The sequence below is a fragment of the Nannospalax galili genome, unplaced genomic scaffold (assembly GCF_000622305.1).
Source record: "Nannospalax galili isolate Female #2095 unplaced genomic scaffold, S.galili_v1.0 scaffold342, whole genome shotgun sequence".
NCBI lineage: Eukaryota > Metazoa > Chordata > Mammalia > Rodentia > Spalacidae > Nannospalax > Nannospalax galili.
Genome location: NW_008349359.1, coordinates 370,518 through 395,463, shown reverse-complemented (window position 1 = coordinate 395,463; position 24,946 = coordinate 370,518). Strand labels below are relative to the sequence as shown.

General features: G+C 42.0%; 1 protein-coding gene across 1 annotated transcript in view; it reads right to left on the bottom strand.

The window, feature by feature from the left end:
* Rad51 (RAD51 recombinase) overlaps window positions 1-23,569 on the bottom strand; it is a 29,834-nt gene extending 6,265 nt beyond the window's left edge. The window contains exons 1-6 of the mRNA XM_008846768.3: window positions 23,346-23,569; window positions 15,823-15,911; window positions 13,648-13,785; window positions 8,830-8,947; window positions 6,528-6,619; window positions 4,064-4,158 (exon numbers count right to left, since the gene is read on the bottom strand). Of these exons, the coding sequence (XP_008844990.1) occupies window positions 4,064-4,158; window positions 6,528-6,619; window positions 8,830-8,947; window positions 13,648-13,785; window positions 15,823-15,909 (530 nt within the window). The 5' untranslated portion in view covers window positions 15,910-15,911; window positions 23,346-23,569. The remainder of the gene's footprint in view (window positions 1-4,063; window positions 4,159-6,527; window positions 6,620-8,829; window positions 8,948-13,647; window positions 13,786-15,822; window positions 15,912-23,345) is intronic.
* Window positions 23,570-24,946: the final 1,377 nt, after the last annotated feature.

Genomic DNA, 24,946 nt, shown 5'->3' with positions numbered 1-24,946 from the left:
CCTAAAAAAATTCTTTTAGGTTGGGTATAGTAGCACACACCTTTAATCCCAGCACTGGGGAGGCAAAGGCAGGCAGATCTCTGTTGAGCTGGGGTCAGACTGGTCTAGTGAGTTCCAGGCCAGTCAGGGGTACAAAATGAGACCCTACCTCAAAATAAGTAAACGAATAAATTTAAAAGATAATGTTTAAATGAAATCTAGTGGGTTATAATTCTTACAGAGCTTGTTCTATATTCATGATTTTATCATAGAGATAAAGATATAGTGAGTTTTACTTTGAGATTCTGATCAAATAGGAATTAGGAGGCATATATTTTCTGTACTTAAAATATAGCTATGAGGAAGAAAAAGATTCAAGAAACTTACGTAATATATTGTCTAAGTCTTCTAGTTTTACCACAAGAAACATTTATTCAATCTATGAAGAGGGGAGATGTATGCTTCTTGCTATGAATGTAGGTTTACCTGAAAAAGTATTATCCTAGCTTTCAACAACACTCAAAAGATGCATCTAAAAGAACACTGATGGGGCTGGAGATGGCTCAGTGGTTAAGAGCATGGACTTCTCTTGCAGAGGACCCAGGTTCGATTTCCAGCACCCACATGATGGATACAAACGGTCCTTAACTCCAGTTCCAGGGGAATCTAAAGCCCTCTTCACACCTTCATGGCACTGCATGACATGTGTGCACTCACATACATGCAGGCAACACACTCATACACATAAAAATAAAAATTTTTTTAAATTAGAAAAAAAAAAAAGAACACTGAATTTTCAGTTCCTACAACTTGGAAAAAGTTGGTAAGAAACAGAATAACCTGGAAAATCTGTTAAAAAATAAACTTGGGGCTGAAGAAATGGCTCAGTAGTTAGAGCACTTGCTGGCTCTTGCCGAGGACTTGGCAGCTAATGCTCTGAACTCCAGTTTCAGGGGATCCAACTCCCTCTTCTGCTCCCCTCAGGCACTGTATGCATGTCGTGCACTTACATACATGCAGGCAAACCCCCATCTGAGCACTCAGGAGGTAGATGCAGGCAGATTTCTGTCCAGCTGGGTCTACATAGCAAGTTTCAGGCCATAGGGCTACAAGGAGATCCTGTCTCAAAAAACCAAACCAAAAAAACACACCAAAACACCTCTCTTGGGTCTAATTCAGACTCAGTGAACTACAATTTCCACGGAGGGGTTTTGGAAATTTGTAGTTAACAAATTCTCAGGTTATTCGTTTTTAAGAAAATATATTTTATTTATTTTTTAATTTTATTATTTTTATGTGTATGCGTGTATTGCCTGCATGTAGGTAAGTGCACCTGTGTTGTGCAATGCCAGCGGAGGTCAGAAGAGGCTGTAGGATCCCCTGGGACTGGAGTTACAGACAGCTGTTAGCTGCCATGTGGGTGCTGGGATTCGAACCCAGGTCTTCTGCAACAACCAGTGTTCTCAACTGCCGAGCCATCTCTCCAGCCCATTATTTTTATTTTATGTGTATGAGTGTATTGCCTCATGTATGTGAGTGCACCCGTGTTGTGCAATGCCGCGGAGGTCAAAAGGCGGCTTTGGAACTGGAGTTAAGGATGGTTCCTAGCTGCCATGTGGGTGTTGGGAATCGAACTTGGGTCCTCTGCAAGAGCAGTCAGTGCTCTTAACCGCTGAGCCATCTCTCCAGCCCCCATATTCTTTTAAATTAATTAAAAAAAATTTTTTTGAGACAGATCTTACTTAGCCCTAGCTGGCCTGGAACTCACTATGTAGAACAGGTTGGCCACCAAGATCCACCTGCCTCTGCCATCACATCTTGCAATTAGATTATTCTTGTTTGAAAAAAATTCAGCCTATCCCTCAGAGGGGTTTTGTCATTCTTACAGTCCTTCGATGAACTTTGAAAAGGAGATGACTAGTTAGCAATCATGGCCATGATTCTCGAACTTTAGTGAACAATGGATTACCTCGACAACTTGTTTAAAACAGATTGCTAGATTCAGGCCCTAGAATTTCTGATTATTTCTGACTCAGTTGGATTTGAAGTGAGGACAAAACATTTACATTTCTCTCTATTAATTTTTTTTTAAACATTTATTTATTGTGGGTATGGGTGTCATGGTATATGTGTGGAGGTCAGAAGAAAATTTGCACAAGTTGGTTCTTTCCTTCCACCATGTGGGTCTTGGGGATTTAAACTTGGGTAGTCAAACTTGGTGGCAGGCCCCTTTACCCTCTGAGCCATCTCGCCAGCCCCATTTTTACTATATTTTAGAGCACTGTCTGAGCCTTTAGGGCTTTTTTTGGGGAGGAGGGGTTTTTTTTTGAGACAGAGTCTCCCTGTAGCCCCAGCTGGCCTGGAACTTGCTATGCAAACTAGGCTGGCCTTGAACTCAGAGATCTGCCTGCCTCTGCCTCTCAAGTGCTGGGATTAAAGGCATGCACCACTATGCCTGGCTCACCACTCCTTTTCTTTAAAAATATTTTTATTTTATGTGTATGAGTCTATTGTCTGCATGTATGTAAGTGCACCTGTGTCGTGCAAAGTCCATCCTGCTGATCCTTCTGCCTCAACCTCTGGAGTGCTGGGATTACAGGTATGCACCATTAGTTTATGCGGTGTGTGTGTAAGCACTCTACCAACCTCCGTGCCAGCCCAGATTCTTTATTTTCTAAATATAGTATCATGTCACTGACAAAAAATGATTTTTAATTCTTCCCCTCCAAATGCAGCTACACTTATTTATTTAAAGTTTGCAGTGCTGGGGATTATACCCAGGGCCTTGCACATAATAGGCAAGTACTTTACCACTGAGCTATACGCCATCCCCTGGAGGCATTTTATTTCTTCTTCTTTTTTAAAATTGTATTTATAATTTTTATTTTATGTGTATTTGTGTATTGCCTGCATGTAGGTAAGTGCACCTGTGTTGTGCAATGCCAGCGGAGGTCAGAAGAGGCTGTCGGATCCCCTGGAACTAGAGGTACAGACAGTTGTTAGCTGCCATGTGGGTGCTGGGATTCGAACCCAGGTCTTCTGCAAGAACAACCAATCTTCTTAACCGCTGAACCATCTCTCCAGCCCCTCTTCTTTCTTTTTTAGGGAGAAAGCCTTCAGCATTAAATGTCAGTTATAGGTTTCTTAGACACCCCTCATCAAGACATCTGACAGATTGTTATGTTCTAGTCAATATTAAAAGTAGGATATTAGTTTCTATTTATTATTGTTGAATTGTCTATTTTCCACTTCAATGACATCAGTTATTGTTTCACCTGGGGGGAAGGGGAAACAATATTAAGAGCTCTGGGGTTATATGTTTATAATTCTTATACCTTCCTGATGAACTGACCTTTTTAATTATAAAATGTTCTTCCTGGGCAGGTAAGATGACTCAAAGGGTGGTGCTAGCCACCAAACCAGACCTGAACCTGAGCTTGATCTCCCAAATGGTGGAAGGAGAAAACTGACTCCCATGAGTTGTCCCCTGACCTCCACATACACACGGTGTACGCACACACACATACACATACACACAAACACAAAGTTCTTCCTCTTCTCTACTATTATTTTTTCTGCCTTAAAGTCTGGTTTGTCTGATACAGTCTTTCAATCTCTCTTATAGTTCCTGGTCATATTCATTTTCAATCTATCTTTAAATATAGTGTGTCACTGGGAGACAATATATAGTTGGATCTTGGGGTTTTTTTTTTGTGTGTTTTTTTTTTTTTTTTTTTTTAAAGACAGGGTCTCCCTGGAACCCCAGCTGACCTGGAACTCACTATGGAATTCACTATGTAGACCAGGCTGGCCTTGAACTCACAGAGATCCACCTGCCTCTGCCTCTCCCTCCTGAGTGCGGGGATTAAAGGCATGTGCCACCATGCCCGGCTGGATCTTGTTTTTTATCTAGTCTGAGAGGAACTTCCAGATTGTTAACTAACAAATGTCTTCACTTCTTTTGGCCCACAGAGATTTGGGGTATGGAGTAAAAAGATACTTTTCAGCCAAATTAACCTTGCTAAAATAAATATTCCAGTGACAGGTATAGCCATATTCTTGCTCATCTAATTTAGTGACTTACCTTTCAGCCACTGCTAGCAGCCGTTCTGGCCTAAAGGTACCCTCAGTGTCAATATACATAGCCTTTCCTTCACCTCCACCACGATCAATGGGAAGCTAGAGAGAGAAAAAAAGGAACAGTGGGAATGATCACTCTTCTCATAAAGTTGACGAAGTTCCCCCCACTTGATAGATCTATAATTCCCCCCACTCCAAATAAAGTAAAGGGAAAAAGACTTTAAAATGATAAACTGGCAGTGGTGGTTCACACCTATACTCCCACTCAGGATCAAGTCCAGAGAGTCTGAAGCCAACATGGACTATGTTGTCTAGCCCAGGTTACAGTGTGAGACCTTGACTCAAAAAAACTAAACAAACCAACCAACAAACAACGAAAAAAACAGCAACACAAAAAATGATAACTAGAGGTAAAAAGGCATTCTCTTTTGACAGAAGTATGAGGTAACAGTAGACATGAAGCTCAATGTCTTGCAGAAAATATCTTATCAGGGTTGGACTGCTTTCATATATAATCCAAAGTACATAAGATTTTCTGGCTACATGCCAACAGAAGACTAATTAGTTTAAGGGTTCAGACAACAGTTGTGGTGGTCCATGCCTCTAATCCCAGCACACAGAAGGTGGAAGCAGGAGGATCAGAAAGAAGTCTAAGTTTGGCTACATAATGAATTTGAGTCCAGCCTGGGCTAGGTGAGACCCACCCACAAAACCAACCAACCCCCCAACCCCCCAACCTAGCTAGTATAGTGGCTCATTTTTATAATCCCAGCACTCAGGAGGCAGAGACAGAAAGACCAACACAGTTCAAGGTACATATTGATTTTCAGACTGGCCTGGGCTATATAACAAGACTCTGCTTCAAAAAGCCACAAACAAGACAGAAAGCCAAAGTTGCCTCAGGCTTTTGGAAAGGAGGAAATGTAGACATTCCAGGGTTAAGTCTCTGAAAAATGAGATGAATGAGGGTCCCCTCCTCTCACCTAATTTTCAGGGCTATCAAGAGAGGCTTGTTTTCCTTGGTGTGGAGGAGGGGGAACTTCCTTAGGCAGAAGAGACCATGGGTGGCTCTGGTCTTCTACCTATTTTAGCCCTCCAACCTTGCCCTATCAGTACCATCACAGCCATCTTATTATTTTCAGTTAGCAGACTTTTGTCCTAGTTCTCTGATACAGGGCTCACTATGTAGCCCAAGATGGTCTCAAACTCATGATCCTCCTGCCTTGGTCTCCCAAGTTGTGAGTATATGCATTGTAAGTATCACCAGAGTTGGTTAAATTAGAAGGTTTTCATAAATACTTAGTACCATAATTTAACTCCTTTCTGTATTTACAGAGATGCATGTTATTTCTCACTTTTATTACTTTAATAATGTGCTATAAATTCTTTGCACATTTATTCTTAGGCATTTGTGAACTGTTCTAGAAGTTAAATTTTCTTGTTGGTTATGGTGGCTCATACCTGTAATTTCATCACTTGAAAACCAGAGACAGGATTAACAGTTAGAGACCGGTTTGGGCAACATTAAGTCCTGCAAGACACGGGTGCACTGACCTATATGCAGGCAATTCGAGTATACACATAAAATAAAAAATATAAATAAAATATTAAAAAAAAAGTCAGACTATGTTTAGTGATCCATCACGGTTGTTGTTATTATTATGTATTTTTGAGATAGAAAATATAGATCAAGAAAGAAAAGGGCAGATAAAGCCAGGGGAAAGGGGGTGGGGAAGAAGGGAGGGAGGGAGTGAGAAAGAGAAAGGAGAGAGATTGTAGCATAATATTTTAAATCAGCAATTAATTGGAAGTTTATATGATATGAAACAATTCTCAGAAGGAGTCCATTTTCTAACCTATGAGAATCTTTTTTTAAAATTTTATTTATTGGGGGCTGGAGAGATAGCTCAGCGGTTAAGAACACTGACTGTTCTTGCAGAAGACCTGGGTTTGAATCCCAGCACCCACATGGCAGCTAACAACTGTCCATAACTCCAGTTCCAGGACCCTGACAGCCTCTTCTGTCCTCCAGAGGCATTGCATGACACAGGTGCACTTAACCTACATGCAGGCAATACATGCGTACACATAAAATAAAAATAATAAATATTTTTTTAAAAAATTTTTATTTATTATTTTTATTTTATGTGAATATGTGTATTGCCTACATGTAGGTAAGTGCACCCATGTCATGCAATGCCCATGGAGGTCAGAAGAGGCTGTCGGATCCCCTGGGACTGGAGTTATGGACAGGTGTTAGCACCCATGTGGGTGCTGGGATTCAAACCCAGGTCTTCTGCAAGAAGCAACCAGTGTTCTTAACCACTGAGCCATCTCTCCCGCCCCCCTAACCTATGGGATTCTTAAGGACAGTGGAAAGTATCTTTTATGTCACCTTAACAGACGCCTGCAAATACTATGTCAATCGATCCTTGCTGATTTGATTAGCCTGAGCCCCAAAATCTCACCTGGCATGTTACAGCCAATGTATGACAGATCTGGGTCTTCCCAGTTCGGAATTCTCCAAACATCTCTGTGATAGATCCTGTCTCAATTCCACCTACAACAGTAAAAGTATCTCTTAGCACGACATAAATGTTTAGAAATTCTAGTCACAGAAATGTTCTTGGACCACAGCAGAATGATAGTCCCAAAATTTCAAAATCCAATTTTCAATAATTAGCAATTTGCTAAGATATATATACATTTTTATTTTGCCAGGCCAAATAGTACACACCTGTAATGCCAACTATGTGGGAGGATGAGAAAGGATAAAAAATTTGAGGCCTACCAGGCTTGGTGGGACATGCTTTTAAACCAAGCACTCAGGAGGCAGAGGCAGGCAGATCTCTGTGAATTCAAATCCAGCCTCGTCTACATAGTGAGTTCCAGGCCAGCTGGGGCTACAGGGAGACCATCTCAAGATGACTAAAAAAAAAAAAAAAAAAAATTGAGACCTGACTGGGCTACACAGCAAGTTCAAAGCCAGCCTGAGCAAACATAACAAGACACTGTCTCAAAGGGCTGGGTATGTAGCTCAGTGACAGAATGCTTACTTAGCACATAAGTCCCTGGATTCAATTCACAATACCACCAAAAATAAATAAATAAATAAATAAATAAATAAATAAATAAATATCACCAAATTTTAGTGTGATTCCTGAACCCATGCTATTTTGAGAAAAAGTAGATAATTAAATAACTAGAAAAACAGCAAGAACCAAACTTAACTTTATAACAGGGCAGTTATGCTTTGAAAAGTTCAAAAACTTTTCACATTCTTTTAAGACCTTAAGATGTAAAGATTTATAATGTACTACATCCCAAGTAGTATTCAAACATGGAGTGTTTTGGAGCAGGAAGTATAGATCAGAACCCCTAGTGTATGAGGCCCTAGGCTCAATTTCTCGCTCATATTTTTATTTTATTTTATTTTAATCTTTTTGAGACAGGGTCTCCCTGTAGCCCCAGCTGACCTGGAATTTGCTATGTAGACTAGGCTGGTCTCAAACTCACAGAGATCTGCTTGCCTCTGGCTCCCACGTGCTGGGATTAAAGGCATGCGCCACCACACCTGGCCCTCATACTTTTATTTTTAAAATTTTATGTTTAGGGCTGGAGAGATGGCTCAGTGGTTAAGAGCACTGACTGCTCTTGCAGAGGACCCGGGTTCAATTCCAAGCACCCACATGGTGGCTATGAACTGTCCTTAACTCCAGTTCCAGGGGAATCCGAAGCCCTCTTCTGACCTCCGTGGCATTGCACAACATGGGTGCACTCATGTACATGCAGGCAATAAACTCATACACATGAAATAAAATATTAAAAAAAAATTTATGTTTATTATTCTGTATATATGTGTATGATGTGAGTGCAGGAACACACGTGCCACAGCTCGAATGTGGAGGTCAAAAAACTTTGGGGAGTTGGTTCTCTTTTTCTTTTATGTGTATGACTGTTATGCCTGCATGTAGCTTAAGTGCACCTGTGTCATGCAATGGTTCTCTTTTTCCACCAAGGGTTCCAGAGGTGGAACTCAGGTCATCTGGCTTGTGCACAAAACACTTTTACCTGCCTAGCCACCACTCTAGCCTTCCTACATGGTTTTTAACCAGTCATCAAATTTCCAAACTTATGGTAGAACAGAAGAAGTTATAATCAATAGTTATTTCTTTAAGTAGAGGGGGCTCATTCTCTGAATACAAAACTACATGAAGGGGCTGAAGAGATGGCTCAGTGGTTAAGAGCACTGGCTGTTCTTGAAGAAGACCTAGGTTCAAATCCTTAGACCTACATGGCAGCTTATAATTGTCTGTAACTCTGGTTCCAGAGGCTCTAACACCCTCTTCTGTCCTCCATGAGCATTGCACGACACAGGTGCACTTACATACATGCAGGCAATACACACATACACATAAAATAAAAAATATTTTTTAAAAAACTACATGAAGATAAATTATTTAATTTTCTGATAATTTTAGCATTTTGTAAATCAGAGTCATCATGGTTGGCTAATGCCTATAATCTCAACCCTGTATTTGGGAGATAGAGGCAGGAAAATCAGGAGTTCAATAACATCCTCAGCTACTTATCAAGTTCAGGCTTATTTGTCCCCCATCTCAAAACAAGCAAAATAAAACCAAACCCACAAAATAAATACATCAGGTCCCTGTAGTAGTCTAACAATTCATATTTCCCTTATTTCTTACTCATATCTAACATGTGAATTCTACACTAATATTTATGAAATAGAGTAAAAGATTACTATACCTTGAAGCAGTTTGTCAAGCTCTTTGGAGCCAGTAGTAATCTGTATGATTTCTGATCGCCTTTGGTGAAATTCAGTTGCTGTGGTGAAACCCATTGGAACCAATTTAGCTGCCTCAGCCTAAGAAAAATAAAAAAAGTTAAGCCAATAAAATAATACAGGTAGGGCCAGGTGTGGTGGCAGACACCTTTATTCTCAGTGCTTCAGAGGCAGAGGCAGGTGAATCTCTGTTAAATAAATGCCAGCCTGGTCTACATAGCAAGTTCCAGGCCAGCTGGAGCTACATAGTAAGACTCTGTCTCAAACAAGCAAGCAAGTAAAAACCAAATCAACCCCCACCCCACATACACATAAGGAAAACACTATCTGGGGGCTAGAGGGTACTGCTCTTGTGGCAGAGTAAGCTTCCCAGTTCACAACTGCCTGTAACCCCAGTTCTAGGAAATCTAATGACTCTGGGGGCTCCTGCAGTGATGTGTGTATATAACCACACACACACACACACACACACACACACACACACACACACACAAAATGAATACCTAAATATATTTGTATTACTTTCTAATCTTCTCTATACACATATTTAACTTCAGTTAAATATTCATTACAATGTCTACCTTATAGCTTTTTAAACAATTTACTGCAAAACTGAATGGTGTACTAGAAACACAATTCTTTTCTTTTTTTTTTTGGTTTGGTCTTTTTGAGACAGGGTCTCTCAGTAGCCCCAGCTGGCCTGGAACTTACTATGTAGACCAGGCTGGCCTTGAACTCAGAACTCACAGAGATCTGCCTGCCTCTGCCTCCTACATGCTGGGATTAAAGCCATGCACCACCACACCTGGCACAATTACTTTTAAGTCTCCAATACTGTCAATCATATGTTCTATCAAATGGTTTCTATGGATTTGGGGGCTGGAGAGATGGATCAGTGGTTAAAAGCACTGGCTGCTCTTACAGAGGACCTGGGTCCAGTTCCCAGCACACACATGGCAGCTGACAACCATCCCTAACTCCAGCTCCAGGGGATCCAATGCCCTCTTCTGACCCCCATGGGCATTGCAGGACATGAGTGCCCCTGAATATATTCAGGCAATATACTCATATACATAAACAATAAAAAAAATAAAGCCCCAGGTGTGGTGGCACAAGCCTTTAATCCCAGTACTTGGGAGGCAGAGGCAGAGGCAGGCAGATCTCTATGAGTTCAAGGCCAGCCTGGTCTCCATTGGGAATCCAGGCCAAATGCAAGAATAAAGACATAAATAAATAAATAAATAAATATTTTTTTAAAAATCAAGTGAATTTTGCTGGGTGTGGTGGTGTATACCTTTAATCCTAGTACTTTAATGCAAACAGAGGCAGGCAGATCTTAGTGTGATCAAGGCCAGCTTGATCTAACAGGCTGGGACTAATAGGGAGACCCTGTCTCAAAGAACAAAAACACAAAAAAGTCAAGTAAATTATAAAAAAATGTGCCACCAAGTCCTAACTCATGCCTATTTTTACCTTTAAAAAAAAATATATTTTATTTATTTTTATTTTCTGTGTATGAGTGTACTGCCTACATATATGTAAGTACACCTGTGTCACGCAATGCCTGCAAAGGACAGAAGAGGGCGTCAGATTCCTCTGGAACTGGAGTCATGGACAGCTGTTAGCCGTTAGGTGGGTGCTGGGAATCAAACCCTGTTCTTCTGCAAGAGCAGTTAGTGTTCTTAACTGCTGAGCCATCTCTCCAGCTCCTACCTTTCTTTGTATGTGAACGATGTTCTTTTTTTCTGCACTCTCTCATTTTTATCAAGTTTTCTCAATCTCTCAACCTCACTACTATTACTATAGTATAGTTATCAGCAAGATTCTTTCTACGAGAAGATCCTCATTCCTGGGCTGGGCATGTAACTTCGAGCACATGGTAAGCATATCTGAGGCCCTGGGTTTGATCTCAGTCCTCAAAATTACTAAATAAAAATGAACATCAGAGATACAGTTCAGACCAGCATGGGTTACAGAGCAAAATCTTGTCGCAAATAAAACAAAACTCATTTCTTTTCCAAACTGGACTGTCTTCTAGGTAGCTATTTATCCTGGGCCTACGTCCTTTATGAGTATCTGAATTAGAGCAACTCCAATATACACATTATATTTTCTGCCTTTTTCTTTCTTTCGTTAATGGGAAACTGAATCTAGGGCCTCATGCATGCCAAGGAAGCACTCACTGAATTACATCCCCAGCCCTGACTTCTCTTTTCTCAGAGTGGATCTCAGTAATGCACCATTACTCCCATCACTCCCAGCAGTGCCCTCATTCTAGTAACTACTCAGGTAACTAACTCTTCCTTTTTGAGACAGGGTCTTGTGTAGCCAGGCTGGCCTTGAAATTGCTATGTAGCCAAGGATGAACTTGAACTTCTGATGTTCTTCCTGCCTCTAACCTCCCAACTTCACCACCACACCAGGTTTATGCTACTAGATCTGGTTTATTTGGTACAGGAAACTGAACCCAGGACTTTGTGCATGCTAGGCTGGCTAATGAGCTTTAGGGATCCACTTGTCCTGTCTTCCACTGGGGTTATAGAGGTGTGCTGTCACGCCCAGCTTTCACATGGGTGCTAGGGACAGGAACTCAGGCCCTCATGCTAACGCAAGCACTTTACTGAGACACTTCCCTAAACCCCTGATTTATGTTCTTAAAATGCATTTTCTTTTCTTTAGATATTTTTTTTTCTCTGCTGTGACAACAGATAATCCTTGCTAAAAGATTAAATTTCAGAAACATTATGGTAGTGGAAAGGAATAGCCATAGTGACTGAACACATTTTTTTTCTTTCTATTTTTTGGTGGTGTAGGGATCAAAATTAGGCCCTCAGTTAGTTAGGCAAGCACCCTACCACTTAGGTATACCCTTTGCCCTTTAACAAGTCATTTTTAACATCAAAACAAATAACACAACCATAATCTGTACCAACCAGAAATTTGTAAAGTATCTTAAAGATAGAGAAACGACATCAAAGTCTACGTTATTTTGTATATCTCAAAGAACTTTTTGTTGTTTTGAGGTAAGATCTCATTCTGTATGGTACGCTACCTTCAAACTTGTGTGGCTTCCCAAGTGCGGGATTTTAGAGATGAACCACAATACCTGGCTTCAACTCATTAATTATATTTATATGTATGAGTTCAAAGAAGCAGAATATTGGGCTGGAGATGTAGTTCAGTGGTATAGTATTTGCCAAGCATTCCTAAGGCCTTCAACTGGATTCCCAGCACCATAAACAACAAAACAAAATAAAAAGCACAGATATAGGATACTGATGATTTCTAAAGCGAAGTTCTGACATAAGACAATCATAAAAACTGAGGCTCAAACAATGACAGCTAAAAGACTTTAGAAACACCTATCGGCTGAGTCAATAGTTCAATTTTTATTTTTGTTTATTTTGAGATGGTTACTTACAACTCAGGTCAGCCTTGAACTCACTATTTAACCAAGGCTGGCCTAGAACTGATCCTTCTGTCACCACCTCTCAAGGGCTAGGATACAGGGGTCTGCTACCACTTCTGCCCAGTTTTCTTTTTTTTTTTTTTTTTTTTCAGTCTTTTTGAGACAGGGTCTCCCTGTAGCCCCAGCTGTTCTGGAACTCACTATGTAGACCAGGCTGGCCTTGAACTTAGAGATCTGCCCGGCACTGCCCTGAGTGCTGGGATTAAAGGCATGCGCCACCACACCCGGCCCCAATTTTCTTATACAAAGGTAAAACAAGAATGTATGTGAGATGGGCTCAGTTGGCAGAGTGCTTACCTACTATGCACAAAGCCTTGGGTTCAATCCCTAGCACTGCATGAAAATGAGCATGATGGTACACTTTTGTACCCCCGGCACCAGAGAGGTAAAAACAGGAGGGTCATGAGTTCAAGTTGTCCTCAACTACATGAATTTGAGTCACTTAGGACTACATAAGAACCCAGGGCTCTGAACATGCACGTTATAGCTCCACCATTGAGCTACATTCCCAGTTTTCACCTGCTTTCTTATATCAACACTGTACAAATATCATTCTTTTGTTTTTGTGGAACCAATGATTAACCTGGAACCTAGCACATGCTAGAAAAGTGCTCTACCACTGAGCTACATACCATTTCTTTTTACTTTTTATTTTGAAGCAGGGTCTAAGTTGCCCAAGTTGACCTTGATGAACTCACTCTGAAGCACAGGCTGGCCTCCTGAGTAGCTAGAACTATAGGCCTGCACCATTAAGTGTGACATCAATATTTTTTTAAATTTTTTCATTTGAGTATTTTACCTGAATGTATATAAGTGTACCACATACATGCAATACCCATGGAGGCCAGAAGAGGGTGTCGGATTCCTTGGAACTGGAGTTATAGATGGTTGTTAGCTACCACATAGGTGCCAGGAACAAATGTTGAGTCCTCTGCAAGAGCAGCCAGTGCTCTTAACTGCTGAGCCATCTCTTGAACCCCTTCTAAATTGTTTTAGTGGTTGCATACAGAACAAATATATTTCTAAGATGTGAGATCATACTTAAAATGGTAAGGTACATACCACTCACTGCTGGTGGGAAGATATATCAGTATTTTGGGCATTATTTTTATTAAAGTCCATGATACTGCAATTCTTTATGGAAAATTTGAATATATGCAAGAAGGCACATAAAAAGATAAAAAGATGCTAATAGTCTCCTCTAGAAAGGGAGGCAAGATGACAGGAGAACAAAAGAAGGCTGGTGACCTTTCGCTATGTACCCTTGTACTATGCTCACTAATGCTTCCCTAGATCTCACAGTTGTACTTACCAGAATTTTGTCAGCTTTGGCTTCACTAATCCCTTTAATATTTATGAGCTCCTTCTTTGGTGCATAGGCAACAGCCTCTACAGTATGGAATCCAGCTTCTTCTAATTTCTTCACATCATTGGCATTTATGCCACACTGCTGTAAGAAAACAATGGATAAACTTTGGCTTCTGTTCTCTTGTATGTTGACTATCCACTTCACAAAGGTGTTTGAAAAATCACAATATATGAAAAATCTGAGAATTATGTCCTACATATGAAATATTAAATAACAAATCACCAACTTTTTCATCATCAAAACTAACAGTTTTGGGCTGAGAAAATAGCTCAGTTGGTAAAGTGCTTGGCATGCAAACATGAGAATCTGAGTTGGCGTCCCAGAACCTGTGTAAATGGTGCTCACCAGTGCTGAGGAGACAGATATTGTAGTCTCCCAAGGCTCACGGGCCAGTCAGCCTCAGCTAATTGGTGAGCCCCAGGTCAACAAGATAGTCTATCTCCAAAAACATCAAGGTAGGTGACTCCTGAGGAATAGCATCTAGGATTGACCTGTGACTTCTACATGTAGGCACATGTGCATACATACAGTTTTAAATCAGCACTATGCTAGCTATATTACAATGGACTTAAGAACTGAGATTAAACCAGTAACTCCTAACCTTTGTGAATATTTCTATAAAATGACCTTTGAAACCTTGAACCCAAAGCAACTTTTAACCAGTGTTTCCCAATCCTTTTTCCCTATCAACACACACAGAAAATGTCACTTCACTCTATGCTAAGATGAACAAACAAGGCTACCCCAGAACTGAGAGCACTGTCTTGGTAGATCAATCTTTTTCTTTTCTCTCTTTTCTTTTCTTTTCTTTTCTTTTCTTTTCTTTTCTTTTCTTTTCTTTTCGAGACAGAGTCTCCTTGTAGCCCCAGCTGTCCTGGAACTCACTATGTAGACCAGGCTGGCCTCGAAGTCACAAAGATCCGCCTGCCTCTGCCTCCCAAGTGCTGGGATTAAAGGCATGCACTACCACACCCAGCCCTTTTTCTTTTTTTTTTAAAGACAGTCTCACTATGTAGCCCTGGCTGGCCTGGAATTTTCTACATAGACCAGGATGGTTTCAAACTCGTAGAGATCCGCCTGCCTCTGCCTCCCAAGTGCTGGGATTAAAGGCATGTGCCACCACTCCCTGTCACATAATTTTTTGAGACAGGGTCTCTTACTGAACCTAGGATTCACTAATTGTCTAAACTGGTTGGTGAGCAAACCCCAGTGATCCTCCTGTCTCTACTTCCTCAGTGCTAAGATTATAGCAGCTAGCCTTCCCTATCCACAGGGAGGCACATGCCACAGGGTTTGGTTTTTTTGTGGGTGCTGGGGAGCCAAATTCATGTCTTCACTGTTTCCATACCAAGCCTTTCACCCACTGAGCCATCTCCCCAAGCCCATTTTGCTTTTTGAAACAGGGTCTCAACTTTGAAGCCCAGGCTTACTTTGAACTTTTGGCGATTTTTCTGCATTATCCTTCCAAGTGCTAGGATTACATATGTGAGCAACCATATCCAGATAATGTTTGGTATTCTTCAGATAAAGTCCTAAAATGCAGCTGGGTCTTTTTGAAACAGGGTCTCCCTGTAGCCCTAGGCCCTGGCCTGGAACTCACTATATAGAGCAGGCTGGCCTTGAACTCACAGAGATCTACCTGCCTCTGCCTCCCAAGTGCTGGGATTGTGTGCACCACCACACCTGGCTTAATAACCCTACACCTTTCAACCTGTCTTAGAACAGCTTTCTCAGTAGTAACTTCAACCTGAGCCAATGGAGGGAAGCTGCTTCCCTTTCTTACATGCATACCTGCTCCACAACAGTGTAATTCCCTGGCCAGCATTTTCATACTTAGTACAAGCAACACTGAGATTCTACTATGGGAGCCTAGGCCTTAGTCTCTAAAGTCCAGCTCTTAGAGAGAAAACAACAGAGTAGGAAGAGAATTATTGATAAAAGAGACTTGACCAGACATATTTAATAACAATCCTGCACCTTTCCATGGGAGCCCTTAACAAGAGCCTGAAATCCTAATTTGAGTTTTGACCAACAGTTTATGTAAGGGTTAACATGTCCCATTAGGTAAAGGAATGTAGTACAGCATTATAACTAAATAATTAGCAACTAAAAACATACCTCTAAACGTGAAATAGGTTGTGGACCAAAGCTTTCTTCTTCCACTGAAGTATCTGCATTTGCTTCAAGCTGCATCTGCATTGCCATTACTAAAAAATACATATAGCCATTTAGTGTGAACACTAGAGAAATAATCTGTGGTAATAAAGAGCTGAAAATTTAGTTCCCAAACACACTTTGAGGAACTGCAGCTGGCCCTCCCTATCCACAGGTTACCCATCAAGGATTCAACCAATCCTGGATTGAAAATATTTGGTAAAAAAAGTTAAAGGGGGGCTGGAGAGATGGCTCAGCGGTTAAGAGCACTGACTGCTCCTGCAGAGGACCCGGGTTCAATTCCCAGCCCCCACATGGTGGCTACAAACCGTCCTTAACTCCAGTTCCAGGGTAATCCGAAGCCCTCTTCTGACCTCTGTGGCATTGCATGACACGGGTGCCCTCACATACATGCAGGCAAATACACTTATACACATAAAATAAAAATAATAAATATTAAAAAAAAAGATAAAGGGGCTAGAGAGATGGCTCAGCGGTAAAGAGCAATGGCTGTTCTTGCAGAGAACCCAGGTTCTGTACCCAGCACCCATATAATGGCAAACAACTGTCTATACCTCTAGTTCCAGGGGATATAAAGCCCTCTTCTGGCCTGCACGGGCATTGCACACACAGGTGCACTTATATACATGCAGGCAAAACACTCATACACACAAAATAGAGTAAATAAATAAATTTGGTTTGGGTGTAGATCAGTGGTAGAGCACTACTCAGTAAATGTGAGACCCTGGGTTAAACCCCTGGCACTAAAACAGTGAAGAGAAAACCCACAGAATGGGAAAAAATCTTCACCAGTGACATATCTGACAGAAGTTTAACATCCAGAATATATAAAGAACTCAAAAAACAAAGAATCGAGACACCAAATGACCCAATTAAAAGATGGGCTAAAGATCTAAACAGAGAGTTCTCAAAGGAAGAAATAAAGATGGCTAAGAAACATCTCAAAAAGTATTCAACATCGTTAGTAATTAGGGAAATGCAAATTAAAACCACCCTAAGGTAGCACCTTACCCCAATCAAACTGGCTAGGATTAAGAGAACAAATAATATCAAATGCTGGCAAGGATGTGGAGAAAGGGGAACGCTCATTCACTGCTGGTGGGACTGCAAACTCATGCAGCCTCTATGGAAAACAATGTGGAGAACTCCTAAAAAACTAAAAATGAACCTACCATATGACCCGGTTATACCACTCCTTGGCATATACCCAAAGGACTCAGCCTATTGTAGAGACACTTGTACAACCATGATTGTTGCTGATCATTTCACAATAGCTAAGAGATGGAAGCAACCTAAGTGTCTCTCAACTGACAAGTGGTTAACAATAATGTGGTATATTTACACAATGGCGTTCTATTCAGCAGTAAAGAAAGGTGAAATAATGAAATCTGCAGGTAAATGGATAGATCTAGAAAACTGTTATACTAAGTGAAGTAACAGACTCAGAAAAACAAATGACGTATGTTCTCCCTCATATGTGGCTCCTAGCACCAAACCCTTTTAAATTCCAGGTCCATTTTACATGATGCTATACAGCAGTCCCTTCTCCATGAAATAACTACCATCATCATGACTTCGCTGGGCCTGATCGCTAAACATAGTCACAATTGTTGACAGTTGTGCTCATTCATTAAAAGGAGTGCCAAGCAGGGTCACTGGACCCTCACCTGAATATCCAGCCACTCTTCCTAGCCAAGTAGTCCAGCCTTGGAAGACAAAAGAAAAATGAGGAAGAACCTGAGAGAGGGATGCTTCTTATGCAATTCAGGAGTCTTTTAGATAGACGCACTGAAGGGGTAATCCAGTTGCCTCACCCTGCAGTCCCTGTTCAGCATGGAAGAAGCCAGAGCGGTCTGCGTCCCGATCCCTTATTGGTAATTCGGGTAATCCCTTGAGAGGATGGTGTGATAAGAGTAGGAGGTAGGAATTGGCTAGGCAGTTAGGGTGAAAAGACTCCAAAGAAAAGTAGCCAGCTTCTTGGCTAAAAGTCAACATGTCCTTGGGCCTCTTAGCAATATACTCCATTCCTAAGGCCAAAAATGTTGAAAGTATTTGGGAGCTTGTATCTAATCCTTAAAAGATTTTAGGGTTACATCTTCAGTGGGGGGAATGTTAGAGTACCCAAAAGCCCCATAAAAATAAATAAATGAAAGAAGAAAAAAAAGAAAAAGAAAAAAGTGATGTGGAGATATGGGAAGTGTTGGAAGGGAGGGAGTGGGCACGGATTTGATCAAAACACCTTATATGCATGTATGAAATTCTCAATAAAGTTTTATAAAAATTAGAAAAAAAAAAAACCACCCTGGCACTAGGGGTAAGGGGGGGATATTCTAAATATGTATAAACATATTTTATTAAATACATTTATTTTAATATTTATTAGTCTCCAAACAATATAATGTAACAACTATTTACACAGGATTTACATTTTATTAGATGTTATAAACAAACTAGAAATTATTTAAAGTATATGGGAGAATGGGCATAGGTCATATGCAATACAACATTATTTTATATAAGGTAACTGAATATATATATATTTGGTATGGGAGAGGGAGGCACACTGGCACCAATCCTCAGAGACTATTGTACTTGTAAGCCTTTGATCTAATCCCTAACCTATCCATAACAAGAAAAAGAGCAAGCCTTTCATCATTGCTCTAGATAACTTATATTACTATTCTAGAGCATTGGGACACAATGTTGTCATCTATAAAGTTCGTTAAAGAACAACCAATCTAGTTACCAAAAAAACAAACAAAAATACCTCATGCTTTGAGTAAGTTTATGACTTTGTGTTGGGCCACATTCACAGCTATCCTCTGCTGCATGCAGCACAGAGCCACAGGTTAGATACACCTGCTAGATAGACAGCTAACAGTATCAGAAAAACTTCCAGAAGAGCCAGGACCTTTCAGCTTCTTTTTTTTTTTTTTTGAGGTAGAGTTTCATGTAACCCAAGCTGGCCTTAAACTTGGTATATAGCTAAGGACATATAGCCTTAAACCTCAGATCCTCCTGCTTCCACCTCCATCACATTGAGATAACAAATGTGCACCATCACACCCGGTTTATTCAGTGCTAGAGAGAATCCAGGGCCTCGTGAAAGCTAGCCAAGAACTCTACCAACCCCAATCTCCATTCAGTTTCTTGTGTACTTATTTAATAACTCATCTGCTCCAATTTGTGGAGTCCATATACTTCTGGATGTGGAACCATCCACTGGAGCATGGTCAACCTACCAGGAGCCACACCCCTGAAGAAAACTGACTCTTGATTCCCTAGAAGCCATCAACTGTCTACAGCTCCTCAGTCAGGGGTAAGGGGTTGTGATCCCATCCCACTCCATGCTAGAATGTTGACTGCTTTTATTAGGCAACCACAGCTGTCGTGAGTTCATGAGCATAGTAGTCCTGTTATACATAGGACACGGTTTCCCTCCAGTCCCTCCCAATCTCTGGCTCTTACAGTCTCTGCCACCTTTGTTTTGTTTTTTGAGACAGAGTGTGACTCTGTGGTTCAGGCTGTTCTGGAACTCAGTCTGGTCTCAAGCTTTCAACAATCCTCCTGCCTCAGCCTGCTGAGTGGTGGTAGGATTACAGGTGTGAGCTACAAAGCCTAGCCAACTCAGTTTATTTTTAAAAATTATTAGGTTATGATTTGTGGTGGGCATACATGCCATGGGAAGCATGTACAAGTGGAAGAAAAACTCTATAGTCTATTCTCTCCTTCCTTCTCTATTGGGTTCCAGAGATTGAACTCAGGATGCTAGGCTTGTGTGGCAAGCGCCTTCACCCACTGAACCACCTAGCCTACCCCCATTCAGTTTAAGCACATCTTAACTGGACCAATGACGTCCTCTGTTCTCTTGATCGCTACTCCTCCAGGGCAGGGGCCAAAGCTTGTTTATTATAAATAGAAAAAGTTAGAACGGTTTCAGTTACATTGTTTCTGTTCGGTAAGGGAGGTTTGTAGGAGAGGGAACAGGGCAGTGAAATGAAGGTTTAGAATGGTTGCCCATAAATCCCAATTCCTGATAGAAAAACAGTAGTTAAGTAGCTCCCATCTCAGAAGAACTGTAACTTAAAATCTTTTAAAAAATCCAGAACAACTGAGTTTAAAATATTATGTGGTAGTTTGGAGAGATGGCTCAGTGGTTAAGAGCACTGACTGCTCTTGCAGAGGACCTGGGTTCAATTCCTAGCACCCACATGGCAGCTAACAACCATCCATAACTGCAGTTTCAAGGAATCTGATGCCCTCTTCTAACCTCCGTGGGCACTGCACAACTTGGGTGCATTGCAGGCAATACACTCACACACATAAAATAAAAATAATAAATAAAGAAAAAAGTATGTCTTTTAAAAATTTTTTTATTATTTTTATTTTATGTGTATGAGTGTTATGCCTGCATGTAGGTAAGTGCACCCATGTCATACAATGCCCACAGAGAACAGAAGAGGCTATCTGATCCCCTGGAACTGGGGTTACAGACAGTTGTTAGCTGCCATGAGGGTGCTGGGAGTCAAACCCAGGTCTTCTGCAAGAACAGTCAGTGTTCTTAACCGCTGAGCCATCTCTCAAGTATGTCTTATGCCCACAAAAATAAATGATTTACGCTGGGCATGATGGCAAATGCCTGTAACCCCAAAACTCAGAAGGATCACAGTTGGAGATCCATCTGGGCTACACAGCAAGTTCCAAGTCTATCTACACTATATAGCAAGAAGTTTTCAAAATATCAGAATATAAGCCAGGTGTGGTACCTCATGCCTTTAGTTCCAGCATTCTGGAACCTAGGGCAGATGCATCTGTGTGAGTTTGAGGCCAGCCTAGTCTACACAGCAAGTTCCAGGCCAGTCAGGGCTATACAGTGAGATGCTGTTTCAAAAAATCAAAAAGGAAAATATTTTTATGTTCTTGGGAGAGAATTCTTGAACTACGTACACAAAGCAACAACCAAATAAGAAAAGACAGGGTGGGAATAAAGCAGAGTGGTAGAGCACTGGCTTAGCATTCATGAAGTCCTGGGTTTGATCCCTACCACTGCAAGAAACTGGGCATGGTAGTCATGCCTATAATCACAACACTTGGGAGGTAGACAGGAAGATCAGGAGTTCAAGATTATCCTGTTTCATAGCATGTTCCAGGCCAGCCTGGACTACCTAAGAAATAAACACACATAGGACTTCTATCCATCAATGGTACCATTAAGAGCATGGAAAAATCAAATCATAGTAATGGAGAAAACATTTACAGAAACATAATCACAGCTGGGGCTACAGAGAGACCCTCAAAAAAAAAAAAAAAAAAAAAAAAAAAAAAAAGACAACTCAACAGAAATTGGTTAATTCAAAAGGGGAGATCTTCATGCCAAAAACATTGAATATGCAGTCTCATCAGTAATCAGCCTTAAGTACTCAGAAGGCTAAGGCAGAAAGACTGCTAGAAGTTCAAGGCCAGGCTGGGCAATACAGTGAGACTGTGTCTCAAAAATCAAGTCCCCTGCCCCCTACAAAGTCCACAAGACACTACTATCTATCTATCTATCTAAAATATCAGGTGTTGGCAAGCATGTAGAATTAAACATTCAACATTGGTGGTATATTTACATGAAATTTAAAAACAGACTAAATGCACTAAAGAAGCAGAGGCAGGATAGTGAGTTCAAGGTCAGCCTGGGCTGAATTAAAAAATAAAAACAGGGCTGGAGAAATGGCTCAGCAGTTAAGAGCACTGACTGCTCTTGCAGAAAGGATCCAGGTTCGATCCCCAGCACCCACATGGCAGCTAACAACCATTAATAACTCCAGTTCCAGGGGATCTGACGCCCTCTTCTGACCTCAGGCATTGCACAACTCGGATGCACTTACATATATGCAGGCAATACACTCATACACATAAAATAAAAATATTAAAAAAATATAAAAACTAAAGCCGGGTGTGGTGGTGCACACCTGTAGTCCCAGCACTTGGGAGGCAGAGGCAGGTGGATCTCTGGGAGTTCAAGGCCAGCCTGGTCTACATAGTGAGTTCCAGGACAGCTCATCCTACAGTGATTCCCGGTCCAAAAAAGCCCAAAAAAAAAAAATATATATATATATATAAAAAACTAAAAAGTTTGCATGGCACACACCTGTAATCTCAGCACTTGGGAGGCAGAGGCAGGAAGATCCAGAGTTTTAGGTCATCCTAGCCTACAAAGTCAGACCCTGCCTAAATAAATAAAACACTTTTAAAATTAGACAAAGTTAGTGAATAGCATTAGAAATCACTATGATTTAGCCACTAAGGTGAGAGGGTAATATTCAACATGGAAGGCCAAGGGAAGTTTCTAGGGCACTGACGGCCTTATTACTTTACCAGGATGATGATTATATAGATGTATTCATTTTGTAATAATTCATGGGGCTGTAAACATGATTTTACAGTTTACACTTCAAAGTATTTTATTTTTTTCTTTAAGTCTATGAGTGTGCTGCCTGCATGTATGTAAGTGCACTCGTGTCTTGCAATGCCAGTGGTGGTCAGAAGAGGGCGTTGGATCCCCTAGAACTGAAGTTAAGTACAGCTGGTAGTTGCTGTGTGTGTGTGCTGAGATTCGAACCCTGGTCTTCTGCAAGAGCAGACAAATGACCACTGACCACAAGTAACCAATGAGCCATCTCTCCAGCCCTACACTTCACTTTAAAAAATTTTCTGAGATATGTTCTCCCATTAGTAGTCCAGGCTGGCCTTGAACTTGCAGCCATCCTCCTGCCTCTGCCTACCAAGCCTTAGGATTATAGGTGTGAGTCGCCTGGCCAGGATCCACTTGAGAGATTGTTGTATTTGAGGCAATTCCACTCTGCTGCCTAGGCTCGCCTTGAACACGAGGCGATCCACCTACCTCGGCCTCCAGGGTCCTAGGATTACAGCAAGAGCCACAATGCCAGGCTCCACTGTAGAAACTTTAAAAAAAAAAATCTCACGTGAACGTATACCACTATGTGAGCGGTTTTCTACAAAAAATGCCATCTTTTAAGCATCTGGAGATTGGCGCTTTGTAAACAAGACATAGTGTAACGGGATGAAAACTGACCCAAAATCGGGACTCCCTGGCCTGACACTCATCAGCTGTGAGCACTCCGCTCTGCACCGCGGCTTCCTGCCGCGCGTCCACAAAATGGGCTTTTGGAATGCTCTTAAAGTCTGTAATTCCAGTATTTAGGATGACTGCTACGAGTTCGAGGCCAGCCTGGACTACCGAGACAGTCTCAAAACAAAAGCCCGAGGTCGACTTCCGCTTTCTCCACAACGAACTCTTGGTCGGTCGGGGTTGGTCGCTTGGCGCAGGCCAGGAACCCTGAAGCACCACCTTCAGGGTTCTCGGCGCAGAGGGGATCCCAGCGGGCTGGAGGGGCAGGCCCGGGCCGGCTGAGGAGCCGAGCAGGGCGGAAGAAGGGTTAGTCCGCACATGCACTTACCAGGGCCCGGCGCTCCCTCCCTCAGCGGCTTAGCCCGCACCACTCGCACCCGGGTCACCCGCTCCTCGGCTGCTTTACCAGGTCACCTGCAGAACACGCGCGAACTCCTAATGCTTCGCGGGCACCTCAGTTTTCCCAAGTCCCGGGTCAGCGCGCAACTCGCACTACTGGCGCGACTTTCAGAAATCCCGCCAGTCCCTCACGGACCGGGTCACGCCCGCATGACGTCATCCCGCCCCTCTCGGACCCTCCTTACATCCACTTCCGCTTCTGCTGAGAGCCTGAAGGACAGGCCCAAGGTGTTTGAATCTGCGTGATACTGCTCGTCCCTTCTTACTAAGGACTTACTAAGGACCTGCGGGTCATGCTCGTCCCTTCTTAACTAAGGACTATTCTGGTTTTGGGAGTTGCTACCTGCGCTTTACCGAACTGAAGACTACAAGTCCCAAAAGGTGGTGCGGTCAGCTCGGGACTACATGTCCCAGTATGCACTTCTGCGGGCGTCACTACTCTGGAAAAACGGAGCTGGTTTGACCCTTGACCTTTCGGTTGCTCTGGGAGCCAGGTGCTTTAACAGGTTTCTGGGTAGGAGAGGTAAAGAAGCTGTTAAAGAGGAAAAACAAAGCCAGCTAGTAGCAAGAAATAAGTCTCGGATTCAGTGGGTTATTAAAAAAAGGGGTGGGGGTGCTGGAAAGATGGCTCAGCCATTAAGAGCACTGACTGCTTTTGTATAGGATCTGGGTTCGATTCTCAGCACCCACATGGCAGCTACCAACTGTCCATAACTCCAGCTCCAGGGGAATTCGACGCCCTCTTCTGACCTCTCCTCGGGTATTCCACGACACGGGTGCACGTGCAGGCACTTACACATAAAAAAATAAAATATTAAAAAGAAAGGACATGAAGTTGGGAGGGGGATGGAGAATCTGAGAGCAGTCGGAAGAGAAGAGTGGGGAGTGGATATGATTTCAGTATGGTTGTGTACTTGTATGAAATTACCAATAATTAAGCGCAGTCTGTGGTGTTCTGGATATTTGTGGGATTCCAATGAAAGAATTGGATAACTGAATGAATAAACTTTAGTGTGGCGTACCAGAAACTTTGACCTGTGTTTCCAGGGTTTTTTTTTTTTGGGGGGGGGTATTTGTTTTTTAATTATTTTCATTTAATGTGTATGAGTGTTTTCCCTGCAGGAGTGTAAGTGTACCTGTGTTGTGCAATGCCCAAGGAGGTCAGAAGACCGTGTTTAATCCCCTGGGACTGGAGTTAGGATGGTTGTTAGCTGCTGGCATGTGGATGCTGGGAATCGAACCCAGGTCCTCTGCAAGAACAGTCAGTGCTCTTAACCACTGAGCAATCTCTCCAGTTCCTGTTTGTTTTATAATGTGTAGGACTGTTTTGCATGCCTGTACGTGCACCCATCTGTGCAGTGCCCACAGAGGCCAAAAGAGGGCATCAGATTACCTGAAACTGGAGTTAAGGACTGTTGTTAACCACCATGTGGGTGCTAGGAACTGAACCCTGGTCTTCTGCAAAAACAGCCAGTGCTCTTAACTGTTGAGCCATCCCTCCAACATGCCCCCCCCCACCCCCACCCCACA